General features: G+C 44.0%; 1 protein-coding gene across 1 annotated transcript; it reads right to left on the bottom strand.

The window, feature by feature from the left end:
* Positions 1 to 24111: 24111 nt before the first annotated feature.
* LOC136527381 (cysteine-rich receptor-like protein kinase 10) lies at positions 24112 to 26829 on the bottom strand. Its single transcript, XM_066520087.1, has 6 exons — positions 26358 to 26829; positions 26067 to 26212; positions 25748 to 25958; positions 25046 to 25283; positions 24791 to 24941; positions 24112 to 24670 (listed from the first exon to the last, which is right to left on the bottom strand). The coding sequence occupies exons 1-6, from the start codon at positions 26548 to 26550 to the stop codon at positions 24344 to 24346; spliced, it is 1266 nt and encodes a 421-aa protein (XP_066376184.1). The 5' UTR covers positions 26551 to 26829; the 3' UTR covers positions 24112 to 24343.
* Positions 26830 to 27104: the final 275 nt, after the last annotated feature.

Raw genomic sequence — 27104 nt, 5'->3', positions numbered from 1 at the left:
CCTAATCTTTTCCTTTTTGTAAAGTCCGATATATAGTTTCCTGGCGCCAACCGCAGCTAATCATCGTTATCTGTTGACGTCATCCAAAGAGATCAGATTCCAGAGTCGTATTTGAATCAGCTGATATCGATCCTTATGCAATCAATTCCTTGATTGGCATAATTTTGGAAGCCTCCAAATTCCCGCATTCTTCTCCCAAATTTTGGTGTAAACACATGTCCCCCAATTTTGGGATAAAAGTGATTTTATTCCAAAATTCCTATTTATCCGTTTACCACATCGCAACTGTTCTATTCCGAGATATACATGCGGCTCCTGACTTCTTGGTCCATGTCTTATATAATGTCCCAATAGTATCTTTTTTGACTCACTCGGCCTATTTGCCTTTCCCTTCTTTCTCAAGCAAATCTCAACAGCCGACGCCGCCATCGACAAAGCTTCAACCCTAGCAAATCTTCCGCCCCGTCAAGCTCTTATTCAAGCGGTCTTCCTCAGATTCACATCTATCTCAGCGGTAATGGCGACCAGCGACCACGTCCCCGAGGTATGCATTCAAATTCCCATTCTCAAAATGTCGGTTGCTACCCTGTATTTCCTTTGTCCTCAAATTTATTTTATCCAATTTCTAGGAAATGAGGAACAAAATCTTGATTCCATCAGCTGTTACTTTCGATGTTTATTTTCTTGGGCCTATGGGTGATCCTGATCCATCTGATTTAATCCGTCAAGAAACCAACCAAATCCCCTTCAAACAGTCTGTAGTGGATTTGTCCTCCTGGACTATCAAAACTCCCTTCAGAAACTAGCCTAAAATGCCCAATGGGTGGAGAGATTAGTTTCGTAGGGTATCTGAGAAAAAGGTTGAAGATTGGGAGGTATATGATTTGAATCAATTTTTGACACTCTTGTTGTCTAGGATGGAGAGGAATGATTCACTCCTAATTTCCACATCTTATTTCTGGTCCACTGCCCTAAACGCTTTTGTTTTTGGTCATATCCCGATGACCATTACCCTGGCTGATGTTTATATGTTGACCGGCCTTAGAATAACTGGACCAATGCAGCCTTACGAATACTTGAGTGCTGGTTCCAAGAAATTAGCCAAAATATCAGATTGCACAGGATGGGCAAGTTATATTCTGAACCATATTGGAGATGAATCAACTGTCAGTGAAAGGGAATATGTGGCCTTTCTGAATATGTGGTTGGAGAGATTCATCTTCTATGGGTCATCCTATGGTCCAACTTACAATCATAAGCTTATGGCAGAGCATTTGGCAGTAGGCAAGGATATCTCTCTTGGAAGTATCTGCTAGGGGCTGCTTATCATCTGATGCACTAGGTAGCAGCCCAATTGTTGAAGAATGAACCAGTGCATACTATCAGTGGCCCTTGGTGGTTGATACAACTGTGGCTCAACCTGTACATGCACAAGATTGTAAGGCCTGATCTCAGAAGTCTAACTTTCCCCTCTTCCAACTTTGATGAGGAATATAGAGGCGAGGAAGGAAGAACCCGTCAGTACATGAGTTATGGGGAGGCTGCATCGGCCATAACAATTGACATCGATATTGGCCATCTCTTCAAAAAGTTTTACAGAGGATTCGATGTAGGCATCCTTACTTGGCTACCATATAATGAGGATGAGAATGATGAGCTGATCTTCCCATTCAAATTCTAATTTGAATCAGGCTGCTCGGACAAGACAGCGGCTGCAATCTTTAATTCCTTCATCAAGCCTTGTGTTCTTCCAGCTGAATTTCGCCATGGTCATGGAAAAATGGCCATAGGCTCCTTCCTTCTAGGCAATCTTCTAACTTATGAGTTCTATTATCCGTCCTTTGTAGCTCATCAGTTTGGTTTTGGTCAACTTCCCCCTCAATTGTTCTTCAAAAACATACTGAAGCCAAGAGAAGATATCAGTGAGGCAATGGAAGCTTCTAGAGTCTTCCAATTGGGATTAGATCTTCCCTCCCTTTGCTTGTAGGACTGGATTAGGGTCAGCTTCTCTTCCACTCTTTTTGACTCCTGGTGGCAAGAATGGTGCTCCCATCTTTTATGTGGGTTAGTCCACCCTTTGTGCATAGCTCTAGACAGGGAATTTGCTTCTTACAATGAGGTAACTTTCATCCCCTTTTTAGAGAAATTCCTCGACGAATTCCTCTGCCCACTATTCTAACCAACCCTTTTATGATACTAAATTCAATCCTCTGAGCTTGGATAGGAAAGGGCATCCTATAGATTATCAGCCACCTTGCCCAGTTTCAAGAATGGGATCAACCACACCTTCATCGAGGAAATTGATGAAAACTCATGCTGCCCCTACCATCATAACATATCAATCATCAAAGTGCAAGGGGGCTCAAGGGATGACCCAGAAAATCACTACTAGAAAAAGACTCCATAGGACGAGACCATCAGCCGCTCAGGTAAACAATTCATGTTCTTCTCAAACCGATATTCAACTTCTAATCTCGTTCCTTCATAGTTATCGAGTATTGCGTCCCAATCTGCTCTTGATGCGGTACTACCATCCCAAGCGTTTGATTTAGCACCAGTTGAACCCCTATCAGTTGATCCTCAAAAGGAGCCGATTTTGGTTGAAATAATTGATGCCTCCACAATAGCAGAGAACGTGAGTTTTATCCTTGACGTTCGTCGGAGTATCTTTCTTCAACTTCTCGATTTACTCAGTGTTTTCATCCTTCATCTAACTTCGTACCATGCTAGATACTTCCTTAGGAAACATCCATGCAAGAGCAGGAGCCTAACAATCCACTTAATGATCCTATCAGCGTCGAAGGTGATCCTGTTGCCATCGACACTCAGACTATTGATTCCCCAGCTCGGCATACAACTGATGGTAAAGAAATTATATGTCCTTTTATTCTTCTACAATAATTATGAACTAAAAATTTCCTTGATACTGTAGATGCCAATGTTGAAAGCTCAGAGCTGATTCAACCAGATGCTATTGGTGCACCATTAGCTGTTCCTTCTTTTTAGATAGAGGCTACTGCAGAGAAGGTACTATATCCTCTTTGCCATCCATTTGTTGTAAACTGATTTAAACCTTCTAATCAAGATTTCCTTATACACAGGCACTCAATCTTCTAGCCCTAAGTTACTCTTTCAATCTTGAGGAGTATCTTGATGAGGATGAAATCAGATCGTCATCCACTTCTTCCAAAGAAGTGTTGTCAGAAGAGACCAAAAATCAGCTAAGAGATGTTCTATCAATGTTTGAGAAGAATATAGCCGATTTGGTCCAAGACATTGACTCAATGCATAGAGCGTTCTTGGTCATTAAGGGTAATCCATCTCCGGCTCTCTCTAGAGTTTTATCCCCTCTATCCATTTTTGAAGATCAGGTCCTGAGGGTGAAACAGGCTCAGAGGAATCTGTTCGATCGTGAAACTTTGTTGGCCAAGGGGAACTCTAACAGGCAAGAGGCTAAAGAACAGACTCAGTTGATTGATCACTTGAAGAACTCCTCCCTCAGTATTGACCTAGAATTATCTCAACTGGAAGACAGGCGTGCAGAACTTGAGAAGGAGCTAGAAAATGTGAAGGCTACCATTGATCATCATAAGTCCACCCTGGCTCAAATACCTGATGCTATTCAACAAAAGAAACAGGAACTACTGGCCAAAGTCAGAGAAGGCAGAGCCATCTGAAGTAGCCTCAAGAGCATTCCTAGATCAGCCAAAGAAGATAAACGATAGATCGTAGAAGTTGATGCTATTCGGCTAGAAGTGTTGAAAGCAATCTAGGATGTTCTAGACTTGTAATTCGTGTATCAACATATGTCTTGTGTAGAACCAATGACAACCATACTTTCTGTTGTCTCACTATGTTTTCTTTGTTTCAGCTAAAGAGATGATTTGAAAATAGCCGATTCTAGACTCTCGATCTTAATCCCATGTAGGTCTGAAAACACGGCCTTTATTAAGAGAACCCCTTGATCTTCTATCTTTAGTTGCCCCACACCATATTCCCTTTGGTATTAGTGAGGTGGCACTTTGCCTTCTATTAATTGCGGTTGCCTTTTGCACGTCTCGAGGCATCTACCCCTTCGCTTTGTGGCTTCAAATACCAGGCGAGGGCTCCGGCCTCGAACACATCTACACTCACAACCACTCCTGTTCCTTTCCACTTCTCCACCCTTGTAGAACTCTATAGCGGCCATCCTCCCTTCCTATAGATCCGATCAACTTCATGGCCGGCGATGACAACCATGGCAAGCGTGCGGTAGAGGAGGTCCCGAAGGAGAATATGCCGGTGAATCAGCGCCTCCGACGCATGAGGTGAGATCGACATCTTCTACTTGTGACGATGAACTATTCTGATTTGTCTATAGATTTGTTTTGAATGACAATCTCCGTCCTCTTCCCAGGGCCGGTGAGCCCTCTAACGCTGCATCTTCTGTGCCGACCTCGTCGTTGGATTCTTCTAACTCCTACAACGATGATGACGCCCGGGGTTTCCTCTGAGAGTGGAGGGTGGCTCAAAACCGCTATTCTGAGGCAACTCGGGAAAATGGCTAGCTCAAGATCCACCTTGGGGTCTCTCAGGCTGCTCTTCATGTGGCCGAGGTGGAGGCCAGCGCCATTTGAGCACGGTTGGCAGAGTCTGACAGCGTGGTGGCGGGTAAGACGAACTTCAGGAACGCCGCTATTCTGATTCCCACTGTCTTTATCTTGATAGTTTTTTCTGTTTTTCTATGATCATCAGCCCTGAAAGTGCAGTTGGAGTCATCAATGCTCGGGGTCCTCTCATCAACGCTCGCCTCCAAGAAATTCCGACCCATGTTCAGGAAATCGCCCTCATGACGTTCACCATGGCGCGTCGGTGGCGCTGACCGTGGCGCAAGTCCAGACCAGGTATGTGCTCCATGCCATGGAGACTGACTTCCCGATGGGCGATGGCCCCGAGGAGCATGAGGATTTGCTTGAGTAGTTTGTCATCATGGCGAAGGCCATTGTGGACATCACATCTGCTCAAGATGTGGTGAACAAGGTCTTCGATTAGCTTGTATCTAGGACAAACTTAATGAATGAAACTTTCTGTTATTTCATGAATATATCTCAGTGCAATGCCCCTATATGTGTCATGAATGTCTTTGTTTTTGTTTTTGTTTTTGTTTTTGCTCTAGAGGCGATACATATCGTATCAACTTTTATATATTTGAAGATCTTTATTTTTTAAACTAGAGGCGATACCTTTCTGGTACCGGCTATTAGAGCCGATGACTAAACAAATCGGCTATCAAGTGTTGATCAAATGCCAGGATAACATCCCTTTAAATATTTTTCGTCGATCGCTATTGATAGGTTGCACCAGAACTTTTTAAGGTTAAATGATCGATCGATCCAGGCCAAGCATCTCATTAAGCAAAACAAAACTTCCTTTAATAGATCTATCAACCCAGAATTGCACTTATGATTCGACTTAGCGTTCACATATGTTGGCCTAAGCCTATCTCTAGGACCAATGCTTATTCTTCCTTAATCCAATGGCCGACGTGAAGCCGTGACTATTTACTAAAACAAACTCTCAGAGCCGATTGCTTGGATCGGTTGTTGGCTTTCATTGCTGATTTTAATGAAGCATCCTTCCCATAACTTGCCAGGAAAGCCTTTGAAGTCTGCTAGGTCCCAAAAGACTGGATCGGCTATTAGGATACTCATAGACTCATCAGCGTGAACTAGCTCGACATCATCTCCATGTCATTGAATCAAACACTGATGCATGGTCGATGGTACACAATAGTTCGCATGAATCCAATCACGACCAAGGAGCAAACTGTATGACCCTTTTCCATCGATGACGAAGAATATGGTAAGCAGAGTCTTACTCTCGGTTATCAGTTCGCCATTCATTGCCCCCTGGGTCTTAGACGCATTACCCCCAAAGTATTTAAGCATCATGTCGGTCTCAATCAGATCTCCTAGTCCCTTGCCAAGTTTGCAAAAAGTGGTGTAAGGCATGAGATTGATAGAAGCACCTCCATCCACCAACATCTTATTCATCGGCTTGCCATCAATCAAACCTTTTACATATAAATCCTTTAAGTGCCGATGCTTGACTGGTTTATCAAATATATCTTGTTGTATAACCGTCAGCTTGGCAACTATCTCTTCATACTCCGATTCATCAAAATCTGAATAAACTTCTTGATCTGCTAGAGCTATGAACTCTGATGGCAACAGAAAAGCCATTTGAATATCAGCCGATGGTTGCCTTCTATCGGCTGTTTGCTTAGCACGCCATACTTGAGATTTACCGGATGCCTGAGCCTGTTCCAACTCTCTATTCTTTAGGCGTTGCACCCTTCTCTTCTTGCTTCTTGTCAAACCTCCTGGACACCATTGGCCTTCTTGCCAAACGTATTCTCTCTCATTACTTTCTTCTTCATAATCAGCTCAGTCTTGATCAACAACCCTTTTTCCAAGCCGATTATGAACACTTCCATTTTTTAAGCGCTGATCTATGTTATCATGATGATATGCATCTTGAGCATGGACAGACCGGTGATTGGCTTGAGATTGCCTAAACTCCCAATATTGATCGCTACACTCTAGATAGTTATTCCTGGTAGGCAACTTCAAACCTTCGTTCCAGTAATGCCTGAAGAAAGGACAATTCCAATGTGATTCAGCTTGCTTTCTTTCGTACCTCTCTTTTTTCTGTTGACGATGGTATTATTGCTCTTCTAACCAACGCTGATAATCCTTTTTCTTCTGCTGCTGCCATTTATTCAATAGAATTTGAGATGTAACCCGTGGCTTTGTTGCCCCACCTTTTGATGGTTCTCCCTGCTCATATCGGCTCTTTTGCTTGTCACGACGTCTTCTAATTTCTCTATATTCATCAGCCGATATTTGCATCTCGAGATCAACTGTTCTGGCTTCTCTTGATCTGGTTGATGTTAGGACCTTAGTCTTTCCTTTGAGTAGCCTAGCATCGACTATGTTTTGATCTCCTGTGAAAGGATTATCATCAACTTTCATTTTCTGAGACGCATCAAATTTGAGTCTTCCTTGCTGAATAGCCCTCTGTATATGCTGCTAGAAAATTCTGCATTCATTAGTGGAATGAGAAGTAGCGTTATGGAACTTGCAGAACTTCTTATTCTTCAACGGATTAGGGGGCAACACAACATGATTATCGGGCAACTTGATTTGTCCCTTCTCAAGCCAGAAATCGAAGAGCTTGTCTGATTTTGTGACGTCAAAGTCATAGCTCTCCTTGACTCCTCTTCCTGAAGGATTTGGCACCATTACTATCTTTTTGCTCTAATTTCATTCAGCTACGGCAACCTCTTCTTCTTCATCTTTGTAGCCGTCATCGACTAAATATGGATTATAAGCTTCGGCCACTATGGTACTCTTCTGGAATCGGGTATCTCTGCGCATACTCTAGAATTGGCTATTGAGCGCTGCCGCTCGTTGAGCCAATTGACCCAAGTTGTCAAACTCTTGTCTCATCAGTTTTTCTTTCCATATTGGCAGCATCCCTTGAACGTCCAAAGCGGCTAGCTAATCATCAGCCAAATTTAATGAGAAGCACAAATTCCTAGTTTCTTGGAACCTCTGAAGAAACTCAGTGCCTGATTCGTTAGTTTTCTGTCTTATAGTTATCAAATTGGTAATCTTCTTTTCTCCAGTCCTAGTATAAAAATATGTATGAAATTTCTTTTCTAGGTCAGCCCAAATGGCAATGGAGTTGACTGGCAGTGATGAAAACCAAGTGAAGGCTGGCCCTGATAGGGACAAGGAGAAGAAACGAACTCGATGGGCCTCTTCAACAGATGCTTTGCCCAACTGTGTAAGATACTGACTGACATGTTCTATTGTGCTTGTGCTATCTTGGCCAGTGAACTTACCAAACTCTGGGTGTCTATAATTTGTAGGAAGAGCGACCAAATCATACCACTCTGGATATGGGCGTTTGTACAAGAAGGTCAGTCCTTTTGGCTTCAGACCAAACTGATTCTTCATCATCTCGGTCACCTTTAGCAACAACTCATCAACATGTGAATTTAGATTTCTCTACACTTGCTGACCCATCTATGGATTGAAATCCCGTATGCCTTGATACCCTGGATTTAGAATCATGTGACGGGTGTTATAATCTGTGCCATAATGATACCCCTATGGAATCTCTATCTGTTGGGTCCTTTGCTGGTTCGGTGCTTGAAGTCTCTGGTTATAAACATTAGGATCTATATCTCTATGGATCCTTTGAATTGATGGTGCTATTTTTTGCACCGATGATGGTATGTGGCCTATTGTGCCAAAATTAATCACCTAGTTTTGACCTTGCCCCGCCGGCTGTTGCACATGCTGCACTGACGATCCAGGATTATACTGTATCTAATTTGTAGTAACACCTTGAGCTTATTCAGATGAACTCTGAACTACCTGGATATCATCATTACTAGCTGGTGCTGCTTCTTGATGGCTGGTACCGGTCTGATTAGTCCCTTGAGTCGATGGATATGGAATGTTGTAATAAGCTGGTCCAACCTGATCAACTAGAAACCCATGAAACACCTCTTTCATGGTGTTATGGAATGTGTTCAAGAAAACTTTATTATGGTTCGATATGGCATCATGAGCAGACTTGTTATAGCTTCCATGAAGAAATGCATGTCTTCAATCTCATCTGCACATGTCTACCCATGCAATAGAACTCTTAGTAGTGGATATTTCTGAACAACTGTATTGTCACATGGTTTGGTGTAGGACAACAAACACTTGTTCTAAAATTCTTCTATAGCTTTGCCGATGACATCGTTATCTCCATCAGGTAAGTCTTCGTAATGTACCATAAGGATGTCGTTGTTATTGTAAGCCGCCATGACGATTGTGGGGTCCCACCGAGCGTGCCAGAACGTGTGTCGGCATGAAATTTTGTCCCATGCTGGGGCACACGAGCAAGCCAGAAGGGTCTGCTCGATGGAGCTAGAGATCCAGCTAGCTTCAACATAGGGATTATTGATCCTGCGCACCCCTCCTGAGACATGCTAGTCAATTTAGCCCTATAATTGACAAGGAGAGAAAGCTAATCAGTAATTTAAGGCGGAACTTGCTGGTGTTGCCAGACAGTCCCGAATGTGTGGCTCTGAGAGCCGATGTGGAAGGAGATCGACTAAATAGCCGATTTAGCATACTCATAAGAATAAATCAGTTAAAACTCATGGAATTATGAAAGGAAAATCAATTATAATTCAGGATGAATCTCGTTATTTAGGCAAATACTGGTCAATGGCAATAGGATGTCAACAATAATCAGTTTATGCTAAGCCAATGACTGCAAGTAATTGAATCCCTTTTTATATAAAAGAAAATAGCTCATCATCATTTAACCATTTAATAGAGATAAATCTAATGAACATATTAGATCTCATCTATCGTTATGACCAGTGGGGCATGAGGCAGAATCATGCAGGCCGTAGAAATAGTGATAAATTTGATGACCCTAACTTATTACTAATATCAGTGGGGCATGAGGCAGAATCATGTAGGCTGTAATACAATAATAAGATCATGGAGCTAACACATCTTTCAACCTATCCTTACATCAACGGTCTCGTGACGTGAACTGCATATGTGAAAACATTCGATATCGGCTAAAACAGCCGATTTAGGCATAGCGCAAATTAAAGTCATGCCCTATTAGGAATAGATCTACCAAATAACAATCTCCACTCCACGGTGCTAATAGTGGGGTGTGAGGTAGAATCACACAGGCTATAATAACGGGCCACGGAATGGTTCTCATTAGCTAATAGATCTATTCAAGACCAAATATACCTTAACCGCACACTATGCACGATCAAGATTGACATAAAACCACCGATAAAACATAACTCATCATTTAAGGTGCAGATTAGATCAATTTTAGATTAATAAACGATGGGTTAAATAGGATATAAGGCCAATCTAGATCAATCCCAATCGGGCGAAGTGATATTGCTGTAATTAAATAAATAATGAAAGCAATAAGCAATATCTGTAACTTAATGAATCTACCCGAAGAACGTCACCCTTAGATAGAGCCGATAACTTGACCTTATACTAGTTCGAGCAGTGGAGGTCGACCGGATCGATGCAGCCATACTTGAACTAAACAAGAGTCGAGAACTAGCTTATACCAGAGTCGCAGTGGAGGTCGACCGGATCGATGAAGCCGTACGAACAGAAGTATAAGCCATGACGGTACTTACAGACAAGCTAGAGGTCGGCTGGACCAATGCAGCCCTGCTCGCTGAAGAACTCACCGAGATCTACTCTACGCCTACTCCTAAGGGGTGGCCGGAGCCGAAAAAAGTAAGTAACTTGTATTTGTTTGATTGTGTGTCCTCTTACAATAGCCTAAACATGAATCATACTCTATCACGACTCATTACAATCCTCGGTACAGAACAAAACATTCCTAATTTGAGATAACTTGGACCCTAATCTTTCTCTTTTTGTAAAGTCCGATATGTAGTTTCCTGGCGCCAACCGTAGCTCATCTTCGTTATCTGCTGACGTCATCCAAAGAGATCTGATTCTAGAGTCGCATCTAAATCAGTTGAAATCGATCCTTATGCAATCGATTCCTTGATTGGCATAATTTTGGAAGCCTCCGAATTCCTGCGTTCTTCTCCCAAATTTTGGTGTAAACAGTTAGTAAGGCTTATAAGTATTTGTTTATAGTCAACTAGTTAATTATTGCTTTATAATTCAACTAGATGACTGCATGTGTAGTTTCTGTTGTAGTGATGATTTCAAGATGATAATGATCTTTTTCTATAAAACTTGTTAATAACAAAGTTGTAGATAACTCACTTATCTACCTGGTATTAAATTTTCAGAGTCATAGGTCTTATGGTTTAAGAATTATGGTAGTTAGAAGTCTGCTATCAGAAATGCTTGCTCTCTAGATAGATCTGAAAGATTGAATTGTTTGACCTAGATAACTGTTGAATCACATTAAGATGATTAAAAGAAAGTTGTAGGCAATTTCATAAGCTTTCCATAAAGTCCACAACTATATTATTTTGATGTGTATAACTCCAATGATAATCAAAACAATTGGCTGCTTTCTTGTAGTTCAGAAAATGATTTACATAAGTGTTTGTTTAAGTTACTAGAGAAGAGATATGCACCTACTCAATAAAAGAAAATGTCACTTGTTATCACCTTAATGCAATGCTGCTGAGAACACTTATGAGAATGCATTCATCACATCATATTATATTATACATGTCATTATATATGCCTCCATGATATCTTATTTCCTGCTCATGCATATAGGATCGTTCGAAGGGATAACCCTGTTGGAGTTCGAAGAAGAGCCGGAGGAACAGCAGGAGGCACCTCCGATCGTAGCTCCAAAAGGAGAGGAGCAAACTCTTGAAGACTTACCTAAGTGCCCAAACCATAGGCCAACTTCTTTTATCAAACGCAAGCCCCGGAGCATTTTAAGTCTCCCATGTTTTACAAAATATCCCTTGAGTCCTTTATGTTTGATGCATTAGGTTATAAGAGTTGAATTGGAAACACTTGATGCATAGAGTTACCTTGTCTAGATAAATATACCTTTAACACTGTGTAGGTCTAGGATCGAATATATGCTTAGTCATACTTAGACAGGTAGAAGTCGGGTGATTTCCTGTCACCTACAAGATATAGGTGGATACCGGAGCATGGTTGGCTATATTTGCTATCGTGGAAAAGAACCATGGGGTAATGTAACTGGAGGTCAGATGGAGTCTATGCGTAGGTTGACTCATGTGATTCTGTCTATGCCAATTAAGGACTGTACCGTTGTTGGCGCTTCTGTCGAGATTGAACGCATACCTCTCACTTAGCTGGCCGGATAACTCGTTCTAACCACGAAGTCGAGTAGTTCAACTAAGGCTGGGCCCCGTTCTATAAGAGTGCGCACTCTGGATGGTAGTAAGGATGTGCGGGGAGCCAGATGTGAGCCCAAGGGTAGGGTTGTCCTGATCATCCTGGTAGTTGGTTGTCCCTGATTGTGCGGCATTGATCAAACCCGCGAAATGTGGACCTGAGTTGTACCAAAGGTTACCTAAGGTGACTGTTGATCTGGTCTGCCTAGTTTCGTGTTAGGAATAAATTCCCAGCTGGTTGAAATCGATTCGAATCGTTGTCTCTCCCAGACAGTGAGAAACTTGGCTAGTCCCAACATCGTAGTAGTGTATTATGGAATGATGGTTGTGATGAACATGGAATTACTACACCGGCTATGTTTATTATTGTTATTCTACTAATTGATATACCACATGTTTAGCACAGGTTAGTTGCTAATCTAGAGATGAATAGCTATAATTAACTTGATGACTGAATTATAACTATATACTTGAATTGGTAAGCTTTTTATGTGAAATGTTGTCAAGCTAGCTCCACTTATATAGACTTGCATAATCCTTGGAGTCACTTTATTTTTGGTTTATGACGGGTAAGTCTAGCTGAGTACCTTCATGTACTCAGGGTTTATTTCCCATTTGTTGTAGATAATACGATGTATCATGGCTACTGTAAGAACTGCTTCTGTCCTATCGTGGACGAGGAGTAGGGCCCTAGGCAAGGCATCTCTTGTTAATCCCTCTCTTATGCTTTTATGGGATTTTGATCATGAGCTAGCACCGTATTTGAACAATGATGATAGATGTTGGTTTCAAACTTTAATTGTTTCTGCTACTATTTTACCTGAACTTGGTTTGTAATAACTTTTAATCGTACTCTGATGTATGAAGTTGTATTTGTGAACTTTATGTAACGTGTGACATGTATGTTGAATCATGTACGATCTTGGTTGTATGTTGATTGAATCGAGACCCTTTGTGGTACTCGACGGACTACCGGGTTTATATGGGCTCAAGTATGACAGTGTGACCGCTTGTGGGCTGCTATTGTACTTGTCCTCTTATAAATTGGACGGTTTTGCTATATAGCGCATGTCAATACACGTATCCTTGTACCAATGGTGACTAACTACCCTTGGCGGTGGAAAATAAAAAACAATGAGATGGCAAAATGAAGCACAAGATTACATCTAAGCATGAGAGTACATAATTCAACAGTAAACATATATTACAAATCTTGTCAAATTAATAATTTAGTTATAGAAATATAAGCAATATAATCAACATAAGTACAAAGAAATATGTGGTGGAAACCACCTACTAGGTGGAAACATGGAAACTTATTTTTTAAAAATTCATACAAATATCAACGTGGTTGCTATGAGAACATGCATGCAGTACGGTAGGGTGCCTGCAGTACTCTGTTGACACTAGGGGTGGCACACATAGAAATTACCACAAGCGCATGGTTGTTAGAGTAGCTTTTCACCAAGGAGTATTCCTAGGTATCGAATCCGCATGGAACAAGGAGTGAGAGGAATCTAGAACTAATGAATTTCTATGGGTTTTGGATATGAAAGGAAGTGGGCTACTATGGGGTATTCTGGAGCTAATACTTGAACAAGAGATGGTAAATAAAAGCTATTTACTTCAGGGCAGAGCCCGACTACCAACCAAGAGGGTTAACTAGACAAGGTCTACCATGAGCCCTATAATTTAATAACTAAACCTATCAAGGTGGAATATAGAGGATGGACAGGGCTATCACCACCTACCACAATCTATCCGGAGACTTAGCCGCAAACACAAGTAAGGTATAACCTAAGCACCACGCTTAATTTATGCACTTACTACTCTAATTTGGATCCCGATGAAATAAGACTAGAGCACTCTAACCAAGTGGTGAAACCAGCAAACAACAGAAATGTAGCAAAACTTAATGCAAGAATGGTAACAGAATTACCCTAGAAGAGCCGCCGAGATACAAGAAGAAGAGGTTGCCGACAAGCCCGGCTCCTCCTCTAGCTTCTCCTCGCCTTCTCTCTCTCTACTCTAGAGAATAGCTATCCTAAGCTAAACTACTCTCTTGAGAGCTCTTTCTTCACTTGTGTTTCTTACAAATGAGCTCACGACCTCTATTTATAGTTGAAATGAGGTAGGGTGGTACTTATAGGCAGCAAGTAAGGCGGTGGAGCTTACTTCGGTGCTAGGCGACCTCTAGGGGCATCGGCCAGCGTCCATCTCCACTGACCTATGCATCTACGGCCTTGATCCACTCCCAATGGCGGTTACATGGATAGTGGTGGTTGAATAAGTTAGTGGAACGTCAATTTGGAGCTCTGGATGGATGACAAGTGGGCCATGCAATCCTAGAGAGGCAAATCTCCATAGCACTCTAGGACCTCATCCCATTGATTAGTGATGTGGCAGGCCCTAGGTGGCGCCGATCGATGCCACCTGGCTTTGAGCGATGGCCCCCTGTGAGCCCTGTCTCTCCTGGCCACGTGGATGGCTTCTAGAAGGCCTTCTTTTGCTCCTTCTTGACTATGTTGTCCCTACAAGCACTAGGTGGATGATGTCTTTTCTCCATGTCTCTTCTTCTCTTTTTCCTTCATGGAGCATGGCTATCTCTCTTTCTTTTATTACAAGAATTGAACTCATGAGCATATGTGCTCAAGCTTTCTTTCCTTTTCATCTATTTTTTAGATAGCCATGTTCTCTGTCAAGAGAGAAGGTATAGATACACATATATTTAAAAATGAGAATTAAGACTTTATAGTGTCAAAGACGGCATGGATGAGCGTACTTCCAGTGTAGAAGTAACTTAGAGGTGGTATATGTGGTCTTGATTATGAAAGCATGACATAAGTCACTACCTAGATCTCAATGTTTGACAAAACTCAAAGCAAGATCAAATAGCATTTGTGCTAGGTTTATGACCAAGTATACCTTGGCTTTGGTAGGAATTTTTTCTCTCACATGAGGAATCATGATATCATAACATTTTATTTTTAGTAAAATAAACACCTCCAAGGTTGAGTAAAGAAAGAGCAACTAGCTTTGTCACTACTATATCTCACAAAACAACTTAGGTAGACCATACTAATAAAAAGTAGATCACAAGTTTCTAAGCATGAGAATAGAATAGAATTTATACAAGTCAAATCTTGAAGATCAACATAATCACATGTATGTTTAGCCATTTTTTATTTATTTTCATGTGCATAGAGGCAGAAATAATTAATTCTTAATTTTAACATGAAAATCACGTACATAGAAGTAGGGGTTCATACCTGCGTGGTGGACCAAGGTGGGCCCAGGGGCCAGCTTTGCCACGTCGGCCGACAAGTGGGGCCGCCGAGCGATGGGCCCTGGTGCCCCCCACATGTTGGTCTTCGCGCGGTGTGATGCATGGCATATGTCTATCTCAGTTATGGCATTTTCGTGGTTATGGGATGCCACCAAGATAAGGAAGGAGGCTTCCCCCACACTATCTTCTTATGTAATCTTTTTTTATTCATAATAGCAAACAAGTAAAATAGCAAAGTCCTACTGGTGGGAAAACACCAGAGGACAAGACACAAATTCGACTAACTTTGACTTATTTATTTTAGGCGTTGTTTACTATGATTGGAATTTAAACTAAGGGAAAACAAATCTAACACAAACAATGCAAACCTAACACGTCCTATCTTTAAAACGGACTAAGGAAAACAAATATAAACCTAAGAGCGCCTAATTCTAAAAACCTAAGTGGCCACGGGATCTAGGGGAGAGGCGCCTCATAAAGGTGCTTGTTCCTCGTGGCCTCAGCTAAGTGCCTAATCTTCGAGGTGTACCCCTTGCGGAGTATCTCCATCTTGTCCTTGATATCAAAGCGCTAGAGCTCCTGCTCCGCCACCCTCTCCCCCAGGGTTAGGTTCTCCTCCTTGAGGGCATTCAGTTGAGTTTGAAGCCCTTCAAGGGTGAGCTCTGTTGGCTCCTTCTCATCGTTGTTGTGCTCCATCTCTCCTGGTGCTCCACGAATGGGCGGAGGGGTCTAATGGTGGCGCACGAAAGGGGCAGACAGCGACCCGGTCGTCGCCTTGGAGTCACTGGAGTCTGGATGGATGAGCACTTTATCATAGTGCCCTGACAGGAGCTGGCGCCCAGTGACCTCATACTTCACCCTCTTGGGATTAGGGGTGGTGCTCCGGGTGCTCCCGCTGGTGGTGAGACGAAGGCTGTCTTTCAACTTGTCGAACACCACCATGGCGCACTGCTCATTGGTCGGAGTGGGCATAGGAAGATCTAGCGAGGGGATGAGGCACATCGTCACCGGCTTCTTCGGGGTGATCTCCTTGGTAGTTGGACAGGGTAACTGGTCGTTGCACAACTTCTTGTCGGAGAAGTCCAGCAGTGGAGAACGTAACGCTGCCTAGGCAGAGGAGAGTTGAGGGGGACCTTCCTCGGGGTCGGCCAACGGCCTAGGGCATCGGGGCGATGCCATGGGGGCTCCCCTCGGGCTCCTAGCAGGCGGAGTCCCCAGTGGGATCTTTGGTGGCATGGCATATGCTAGTGGTGCCACATCCAGAACCTCCTCTTTGTTGATCTCATCGATGAGGGCGCGAGCGGCTTTGAGAGTGGCGGGGCTGTTTCTTGGAGAGTTACTACCCATGATGGAAAGGATAGAGAGGCTACGGCTTGGAAGTAGAAGGATGGGAGAAATGATTGTGGAGATGGAACAGGTGAACGGTGGTATTTATACAGACGTAAGTAGATGAGATTAAGCTTCACATGATTATCATATGCTTTAGATCACGAGAATCACTTGGGAATATAGGCGGATATGCTAAGGATATTCATCTCCTGGCATGTGGGATAAAAGGGGATGCACCTAGACGTCGGACGGCGCCAGGAGGCACCGGGCGACTGCACAGGGCACCAGGCGACGTGGCCGATGCCATGGTCTTGCACCTTGGGGTCCCAAAGTTCCTACTATGCTCTTTTTCTCTTGCCAGGATGGGTCTTATAGCCCTTTTATGAAAATATACTATTAAAGGCTCACCCAAAGCAAGAAAACATGAGAGGTTGACATAAACTTTAGAAAGTTATAAACTCTATTATGTCTAACACTTTTAATCCTTGCATGTCAGGCTCATAATAATGTTTCAAACATTGACCATTCACCTTAAAAATGTTACCTTCATCGCTTTCCAGCATGATGGATCCATGGGGTGAAGTGGCAACTACTTTAAATGGCCCATCCCACTTACTTTGTAGTTTCCAATGTCCAAAGAGTCGTACCCAGGAATTAAAGAGCAATACCTTGTCCCTAGGGTTGAACTCTTTTTTCTCGATTCGTTTATCATGCCACCGCTTAACTCTTTCTTTGTAGAGCTTAGTGCTATGGTAAGCTTTTTCTCTCCACTCTTCTAGTTCAGAGATTTGCATTTTTTGATTTTGTCCAACTAATTCTAGGTCCATGTTTCATTTCTTAATGGTCCAGTGAGCTTTGAATTCTAGCTATACGTGGAGATGGCAAGTCTTTCCATACACTATTTGGTATGGGGACAATCCAATGGGTGTTTTATAGGCAGTTCTATAAGCCCAAAGTGCTTCTCGCAACTTATTTTTCCACCCTGTCCCCATTTCCTCTATAGTTTTCTGTAGGATGTTCTTAATTTGCTTATTAGAGGTTTTTGCTTGCCCACTAGTTTGAGGATGGTATGGTGTGGCTATTAACTCATGGACAGAGGAGGAGACACCGAGGTGAGGTAACAAAAGGCAAGGAGAGAGGTGCAACACCCGATCTACTTTAAAACATTCAGATGCAACATTTGCAACATACGTCTAACGGCAGATGAAACACTTCAAACAGGCATCTGAAACACTTGCAAAAACACCTGAAAACACTTGAAACCATTGTAAAAACATATGCAACATCCAGATGAAACACTTGCAACATATACGTGAAACATAGGCAACATTCAAATAAATACATTTACAACATACGTCTAGAAAACAGATGAAACATTGAAAATAGAAGCTTGCAATATACGTGGACAGCCATTGCAACATATGCAATATCCCGATCTACTTATGAAACATCTTAAACATTTGCATCAAGCGTTTCTCACCCTTCTTCCATACGACACAGCGCAGAGCGAGGGACGGCCGGTTCCAGTCAACCAACAGCTGAGGATGGTGGACGGCGACCGATGGGATCGGAGGTCGCGTCAGCCAAGCCGGCGACAGACTGAGCATCAGAGCTTACAGGATGGAGGACGATGGTCACGAAGCATGGGCGGAGGCAAGGAAGACGAGCGCGTGGGTAGGAGGACGACGACGGCTACAGGGGAGATGGGAGGTCATGCCGGCCGGGGCGGAGGAGGACCGGTGCCGGCGGCAGACCTCCTTATCCGGCCGAGTTGAGGTCGCGCCGGCCAGACCGGCGGCGGACCGAGCGCCAGAGCTGCCGAGGATGGAGACGACGGCCACAAAGTGCCAGCAGAGGTGAGGAAGACAGCATGCTGGAGTCGGGCACGGAAGACGAGCGAATCGGACGCGCGAACGAGCATCCAGTTTTTTTTAACGGAGAAGCCATCCGAGCGGATGGATGCCCTGGTTTTTTAGGCTGTATGCTTTTATGTAGAGGTCAGATGTGGATTCGTGATTATTCTATCAGCTTGATGCAATAATTGTGAATTAATAAAATCCTTGCTTTATAAAAAAAATCTTTTTATAGAGGTAATATTCTGCTTCTGAATAAAGCAACACGAGGAACAACAGTAAAGACGTACACAACATTCCTACTGGGTAAAAGTCTAAACACGCGCTAGACAACTAGAATCCACAAACGCCAGCGAAAATAGACATCCAAAACAGCACCATCAAATCAGGCCTTCTACTTCCAGATTTCTAGTTTGCCTACAGAGGCCCTGGAGCCAGTTCTTCACAATCACGATCTTACCGTTCAGATATTTGGCATCTTCCCCCTTCAATAGTAAACGCCACTTCTACAACCAAAAGAAAATTTTATGGAAGACCTCATTAAAAGCAGAAATACTTCTTCTCAGTCGCCTGTTGCGTTGCTTATCCGTCAGTCAGATGCACCTACGCCCGCGCTATGCCCGCTCGGCGTCAGTCCCACGACCACGCTGCACGTGCCTTCGAGAAAGTCTACGATGAGCAAGTGGTGGTACGTCCTTGCGGCTACCGGTGCCCTGCTCGACGGCACGGGCTGCATTACGGCGAGGATGCGTGGACAGAGTGGGGCCCGCGCAGGACGCCACGTCCGACCGCGTCATGGACGCCCATCCTCGACGCCGAGAACGCAGGACCCCTCCCTACCTGCCGACGCTTGCTTCCCTCCCATCCCATGAATCTGCAAAGCAAAAGCTGAAGAAGGCAGGTCGTCGGACGGCTGGAGAGCAAGAAGAAACGGGAGAGAAGACAGAGACAACGGGTGGGGGAGATGACTGATGGTTAAGCAAACCATCTGCCACCTGCCACAAAGACACACCCCATTAAAAGACCCTAGGAAAGATCTTTTGTATTCCAATTTTATTTTGGAGCGTCCACAAACCCCACATCACCATCAAAAGCATAAACAATTTAGTATATATTGTTAGAGTGCGCAGCGGAATCTAGCCTAGCTCGCTATACCCACGAGGCGGCGTCCCACGGGCCCAGGTCCACCGGAGCCCACAACATACCCAGGTCTTAGGGCTAACTCAACCCAAAAGACCAGTCTGATAGGTGAGGGCTGCCCCCGTCTTATATGTTGAGCTCCCCCACTATCAATACCGATGTGGGACTAAACCTAACAATCTCCCATGTCACACATCGGATCCAACTCTTCACATCACATAACCCCGTGTGATCTCCGGAAGACGTTATGCAGGCCCCGAGTCCAACGCTCCATATCACACATAACCCGTGTGACCTCTGAGACATCAACGGACTCCCCCGTCACCATGTGACCCGCGAGATTTTTCAAGTTTTTCCAACCATGGGCTCGGATACCACTTGTACTTTATTCCATCCTAATACCTCTTTACAACAGGTCCAGACCATTCTCGCCATTATGCTTTTGAAAAAATTTGGTTCGATAGTTTCATTTATCCCATATAGACAACAATTTTATTTTTACTTCTTTTTTTCAAATTTGCCCCAGTCTGTAGTTTATCCTAGATAGCTAGCCACATGAAAATTCTAAATTCCATTGGCGCTCTGTTTTTCCAAAGCTTAACCATCCTTTTATTTGTAATGCCCCTAAACAAAATATTCCTATGCATTGATCTTGTTGCATATTGTTCAGATTTTGTAATGCCCCTAAACGAAAGAATCTTTTTCTAGAAGCAAACGGGAGGGGTTGCCCCATACTGAAAATCTATTAAAAGACAAAGAAGAAAAGTCTTTACAACAAGAATCAAGAGACAAAAAAGATTTCATCATCAAATAGAAATATGGCTAGAAGTTTTTGTGTAATCTGCTTAATTTTTTTCTTGACATTTTTTGTTTCCTGAAGGGTTGTACCTTTTGTACGTTTACCTTTATTTTCGATAAAATTTCAGTAGGGGTTCAAACCCCTCTTGTTTCGTAAAAAAAACTCACAGACGGCCAATTTGACTTTGTCGATAGTTGGCTACTCTCCTTCAAAAATGCCACCGTTTCGAACAATCCAAATACTCCAGCTGAGCAGTATAATAATCTCCAAGAACTAAGGCAGTGAAGGGTAACGAGATTTAGCAGTCAGCTGCAAAATGGCCATGCAAGAAAAAGTGCTTCAAAGTTTCTTCGTGATCCAAGGAACACAAACACACAGGAGTGGATTGTAAATCCATATTCCATTGTCCAAGAAGATTTCTAGTTCTAAGACAGGCTTTTAATAACAAGGTTGTTTTTATCTTTTGACGGGCACATATATATGTGAAGTCACTCTCATTTGTGCGGTGTTAAGAGGAGGCTAAAGTTAGAGGGAGAGAAGTGACTCTTGTTCTTGAGTTTTTTTTTGTCATCCTATGTTTTGATCTACTAGGAGTGGCTTGAAATCGGACCTCTTGAAAATTCATGCTCCACTTGTCATGATTTTATCTTTTTCTGTGTTTTTCGGACCTATTTTTGGGATTTTTCGGATTCGACTGCTCTTTGGGGCAGATTTCTTGAGGGATTTTGGTGCTAGGATATGTGTGATCAAGGTTAGGGTGATCCCTAACAAATCCTTCACCTGGGCACCATAAATTTGAGTTTTCCCCAAATTCCTCCTTGTTCTTAAGGTTTCCCGATTTTCTGAAATTCATGTTAAAATCTCAATCTTTTTGGGGCTGTTTCGGATTGGATGGATGGCGTGTGATGCTGTACGTCCCAGCTTGGAAACTCAGTTTGATTGGATCAAATTTCATCGGTTTTGATTTTTATTTGCAAGGTCGAGGCTGCAGCACTCCTCTGTTCTTGTCTCTGTTTTGCTGCGTGCTGTTTCAATTCACCAAGATGATTTCTCTATGGTCAGCAACAACTTGGATGTTTCAGCAGCAGTAGGCGTTTGCTAATTCCATTTTCAATTGGCAACTTGGCTGGCTTCTTTCATTTGCCACAGGTGTGCACCAGTACAGCAGCTGCTCGTCCATCTCTGTCTCAGGGTGCAGGTGATTGAATTTTCAGAGCAGTAGTGCAGTTGATGTCTTGGCAAGCAGCAGGCCAACAACACGAATTCGATTTTCAGGTTTGATTGGTGCAGTTTGAGTAAGAGAAGCTGCAGTGCATGAATTCACTTTTATGCATTGTCAATTCTATGATACAGTGATCACTAATTAAATAGCATGCTTTTGTCTTTAGTGCTTATTTACTCCACTGAGCAACTTCTTGTCCTTGTTCATTCACTAGCTTTTTTAGCTAGCTCTTGTGTTGTCCTGATATATGCATGCATATATGTACTGTATTGATCTGGATTGGTCACTAGCATATGAGCAGTATTTTTGCAAGTTTAGAGTTGATCTGCGTAGCCATATCTTACTGTATTGATCCTTGTTTGCTCTTGGCGATTAAAAATATATGCATGTGTGTTTAGCTTATATGTGTACTTGTTCACTTCGGTTAATTTCTCGGGAATAGCTGGGTGTATGCTTATATTGGCTTGTGTTAGAAAAAGTTTTATTAAGGGAGTGTTTGATCCAGGGACTAAAGTCTAGTAGATGTCACATTGGGTATTTAAATACTAATTAGAAATACTAAACATTAGCTTAATTAGGCTTACTAGATTCGACTCGTAAATTAGTCTCAATCTGTACAATTAGTTTTGTAATTAGTCTACATTTAATACTCTAAATTAGTGTCAAACATTCAATTTGACAGGGACTAAATTTTCGTAGGGGGAACCAAACACCCAAAATTATTGTTTTGCTTCCATGCTGATTTGAGAAATTCCTAATTGTTCCTAAAGTCGATTTATCTCTAGTTGACATGTGTTACCTTGACAATGAGAAGAGAGGCGTGTTGGGTTATAATCAGGATAAAACCAAGTTTCTCTCGGCGAAGATTCTTTAACGCCCCCCATCCCCCGTCGCCATTTCGGTCCTTCAAGCATAGAGCTGTGTCAAAATCAGAGACTAAGAAAATGGAAAGACGAATAGTAATATATAAGAAATAGAAAGTGAGATTCATTGCCACCCCGGCAGCTCGATCTCCTTCACTTGTCTCTTGCGAATCTGGACATAAAAGGTTCCTTGTGGTGAACCATCACAGTTGTCGTCAAGCTTTCACTGACGGCAATACTTTAATTAAAATCTAAAATGGAATGTGATTCTTAATTCTTGAAATAAAATTCAATTTCACAAAAACAAACTGGCCGTCAGAGTATTAACACTTTTTCTTAACTCGCTTGATTAATGATTATTTCATATTAGTGTTGAAGGTTCTCTTGATGGCAGCTGCTTTATTAGCCGCATTAGTCCATAGATGCTTTTCGTTCAGGAATAGCTAATTTATCTAATTCAGTTGTCCATAAAATCCTAGGACCTACTTATTATATTTTACACTAATTGGCCAACAAAAGAATCCTTTACGTTAACTTGCTTTCAAGGTTCGAAAATCATCACGTTAAAGACCAACCAGAAAAGGCTCCAACTTAATTATCAAGAAACAAACATTACCACTTAGATAGTCATTAACGGTTGAGGATATATTTTGTTGGTTATCCCTCTCATGCAGATGCAGTCCGTTTTGTACCTTGGGTCCTATTCAGTTGGCTGAAAAAACGGTTGATGCTGATGCTGATGCTGATTTGTTGTGAGAGAAAACACTGTTATTCCGCTGAAAATGTACTGCTGATAAAGCGAAAGTGTTTTCATTCCGTGCTACAGTCGCTGTGTTAGATGGAGCTTAAGCAGGGGAATCCAAGAAATACTTTTGGTGTCATGTTGAATGGTCGGTTTTCACGGTCCTACGCAGTGCTGCAGACCTGCAGTGCCTATCACGCGGTGAGAACTGAGAACACTGGCAAAAGTGATCTACTAAAGCAGAAATCAGAGGAAGGAAGTCATAAATCGCCCCTTCTTTTTCCAGGATTCCCGTGCCTTTTTCAGCAGCGAACCAATGATGGAATGTCACATGTGTACTCCTTGACATTCCTGATAAAGCGAAATCTTTCTTCCTTCTTGCTGCTTGTAGTTTGCTGCCCAATGTTCTAAAAGACTGAAAAGGCTTGATTTGGCCCTTAGGAATAGGTTAACCGTTCGCTATCCTTTTTCTATTGCATTCTATCTCATTGTATTACATTGTGTTCTATGATTCCACTTCAACAGAAGAAAAGAGCATATCCAAGTTCAATAGCTTTACGTCCACTGTACCGATCATGATTTTTCGTTTTTTTAACCTTTGTGCTCCGTGGTTAGAACCTCTAAGAACCCCAACTGTTTGGACTTGGGAAGATTGAAAAAAGACATTCAACCTTAGCAAGACTGACGTTCAGCAGAATACATGACCCATGCTCCTTTAGGCTCTTTAAATTCCAAGGGTGGCGTAGCTACCGAGATAAAGGCAGTTAATTATGTTTCTCCTAGAAGTTGCTTAGCGACCTCCCATTTTGTTCTAGGATTCTTCTATTTTGTGAGCCATTTGTGGCATGCAGGAAGAAGCCGAGCTGCTGCCTTGCTGCAGTAGGCTTTGAAAAGGTAGTTGATCCTGTCCTTTACAAGACCTATGTACGCCAAACTATGCATTTCCGGGTGGAATTTAGTAGTTAAATCCCACACTTGTGCACACCATTGAAAAACTTACTAGTACATAGGAGTAGTTGCATAACATGTTACTCATTCCAAACGATTGCACTCTTATTTACACTTGAAGCCTCTCCCTCAGTTTCCCTCAATACATATCAGATATCACTCCATTTCCAGAACTACAAAATGCATGAACGACTGATATATACACAGAACACCTACCGCGTCGTCGAAGTGATGATTGGATGACCTCAGCCGCTCAGCGCGGTTCGATCATTGTGATGGAGACATCGTTGATGGACTGCGGAGACGTTGTGGACTCGGTTTTCGTCGTGAGTGGCGGTGCCAACAAGGAGATGTTCCTGAGCCGCGTGAACAAGGGCGGCATGGCTGGCTCAGGGAGCTTCATGTGGTCGCTGATGAGCATGAGCAGGACGTTGGACATGGTCGGCCGGACGTCGGGGTTCTCCTGCACGCAGAGCAGGCCGACGTGGTAGCACCGCCACGCCTCGTCCTTGGAGTAGGACCGCCCCAGCGACGGGTCCATGAACTCGCCGGCGCGATCTTCACTCCACAGCTTCCATGCCTGTCAAGTGTCAAATTGGTTCAGATCACTGAATCTGAATGAATGTAGTGATGGAGCAGTGACGAGCAAAGGAAATGGAAATGCAGGTAGCTAGCTTCAGAATTAATGGTACGGTAGTACATCTTGGATGAGGGACTGCTGGTGCTCCTCGAGGTACAAGGCGCCGTTCCGCTGCCCGCTCAGGATCTCCAGCAGGAGGACTCCGAAGCTGAACACGTCGGACTTCACCGAGAAGACGCCCTCCAACGCGAACTCCGGCGCCATGTACCCGCTGCATGCATCGCACGCATTTGCAGCGCAGTTGGGGGAAATGAGCAACACGTACAAACATAGGCAGAACGTAAGGCATTTTAGGCTGCGTTCAGTTTAATTTACTAGGTCCCGACGACGCGGCCCGTGTTGATCCCGTCTGTGTCCTCCTCGAAGATCTTGGCCACGCCGAAGTCGGAGATCTTGGGGCTCATCTTGTGGTCGAGGAGCACGTTGCTGGCCTTGAGGTCCCGGTGGACCACCTTGAGCAGCGAGTCCTCGTGGAGGTACAGCAGGCCGCGGGCGATGCCCAGGATGACGTTGTGCCGGGTGCTCCACCCAAGCTGCGCGCTCTTGCTCGGATCTGCGAACGAACCAGCCAGCATCTCATTAACTTACTACTAGTACTACTGCTGATCAACCAACCATCTTGCTTGGCAAATCAATACACCTCACAAGCGCAAACCAAATCAGTTGCTGTGAGTGATCACTAATTTAATTGGGATGGTATCACTAATTTAATTGGGATGGTAGCACAATTAGTGGTCTCGTTGCGCTGTGTGCATCAAGTTACTCGGTAATAGTACAGTCAATCATCCTCGAAATTAATTAGTGGATGAGCTCGTACTAGACACTACAAAACATGGAATTTATGGCGTGATGACACCACGCCCACCTACCGTGAGAGTGAGAGTGAGAGCTACAGCTACGTGGCCATGGCCCCTGGCGCCGGCCGGACCGGGAACAGTGATGATGACAAGGAGGAGAGCTAAGCAGAGCAGAGCAGAGCAGCGTCTGCGGGTGGTGGTTGTTGGTTCCCTTGCTTACCGAAGAGGAAGGCGTCGAGGCTGCGGTTGGGGAGGTACTCGTACACCAGCAGCTTCTCGTCGCGCTCGGCGCACCAGCCCAGCAGCCGCACCAGGTTGCGGTGCTGCAGCTTGGCGATCAGCTCCACCTCGTTCCGGAACTCCGCCGCACCCTGCCGCGACCGCGCCGACAGACGCTTCACGGCGATCTCCGAGCCGCCGCTCAGCACGCCCTGTTGAATTATATTATTAGATTAGATGCAGCGGGCACACCAAGCAAAGCATACATAAACAACTGGTGATGAAACTGCGGCCACAGCGATCTTGGGTTTATTTCTCACTCTGTAGACCGGGCCGAAGCCGCCCTCGCCGAGCTTGTTGGCCTTGGAGAAGTTGTCGGTGGCAGCGAGGATGGTGGCGAGGTCCATGAGCGGCAGGTCCGAGCTCGACCGCGGCCATAGGCTGTCCAGCAGGGATCTCCGGATGGCTGGATTAAACAAATCATCATTCACCCAAGATCCATCCAACCAGCTGTTAGAACACACCCATTATCTAAACAAGCTGTTAGAACACACGCGGCGTATGGGTGAAAAAAAAAGCACAAAGCAGAGAAGAAGCAGAGCGCAGTTCACCATTGCGCTTCCGCCACCGCCAGCAGTAGACGCAGTAGAGCAGCGTGCAGATGATGACCGTCACCAGCACGCCCACCATGATCCGCATCGCGTCAGGGCTGGAGCCCGAGCCGTGTGACGCCCCGTCGCTTGCCGGCGCAGGGGCCGTGCCCAACAGCCGGCGGTGGCCACCAAGACGACCGGCCGGCGCCATGCTTCTACCAGCAGAAACTGACTTGTCCGATCCTGCTCTCTTAGCCTCTCTCGGCTGCCGCTGGGTGCGTGCACCGTTGGAAGAAACCGGGTGGACTTGATGGGGGTACGGGCGGCGCTAAAGGACCATGGACCAACAAAGTGTGGATGGAAGTGAGGTGCACGCAACGGGACGAAAGTGGGGAGGAGAGGACTAGAGGAGAAAGAGGTGAGAATGGGGAGAGAGGCGGGCGGAGCCGAGTGATCCGAGCGCAAGTGGCCTTTTGTCCTGTCAACAAGTGAGTGTGTCACCCGCCGCGTTTGGCCTTTTGTCCTGTCAGCACCTGCAGTCGGCGGATACGTTTGACCAAGCGACAGGTGATGTGCGCGTCCATCCCTAGCACGAGCTCGCTTCCGACGGGCAGGGAAAAAAATGACCTCAGTAACCTGGTGTCTCCTCTACGTGCGTGGCGCTGGATGTTGTATAAACTCAAATTCTTAGAATCAACCTAGCTAATATTTGCGCCTGGAAACCTAAATTTATTTTACTGTAAAGAAGAGAAAAGTTCTAAAATC

This window comes from Miscanthus floridulus, chromosome 19 (assembly GCF_019320115.1).
Source record: "Miscanthus floridulus cultivar M001 chromosome 19, ASM1932011v1, whole genome shotgun sequence".
NCBI lineage: Eukaryota > Viridiplantae > Streptophyta > Magnoliopsida > Poales > Poaceae > Miscanthus > Miscanthus floridulus.
The sequence above is the reverse complement of the archived record's forward strand: the minus strand, read 5'-3'. Positions and strand labels throughout refer to the sequence as shown.

Bases quoted from the DNA above. Each gene is read 5' to 3' on its own strand.
- LOC136527381 (XM_066520087.1), bottom strand. From the start codon at position 26,550: ATGGCGCCGGCCGGTCGTCTTGGTGGCCACCGCCGGCTGTTGGGCACG. The intron at 25,284-25,747 runs GTAAGCAAGGGA...GTTCGTTCGCAG, and splicing joins CCTCGACGCCTTCCTCTTCG to ATCCGAGCAAGAGCGCGCAG. The intron at 24,942-25,045 runs GTAAATTAAACT...CGATGCATGCAG, and splicing joins GGCCGCGTCGTCGGGACCTA to CGGGTACATGGCGCCGGAGT.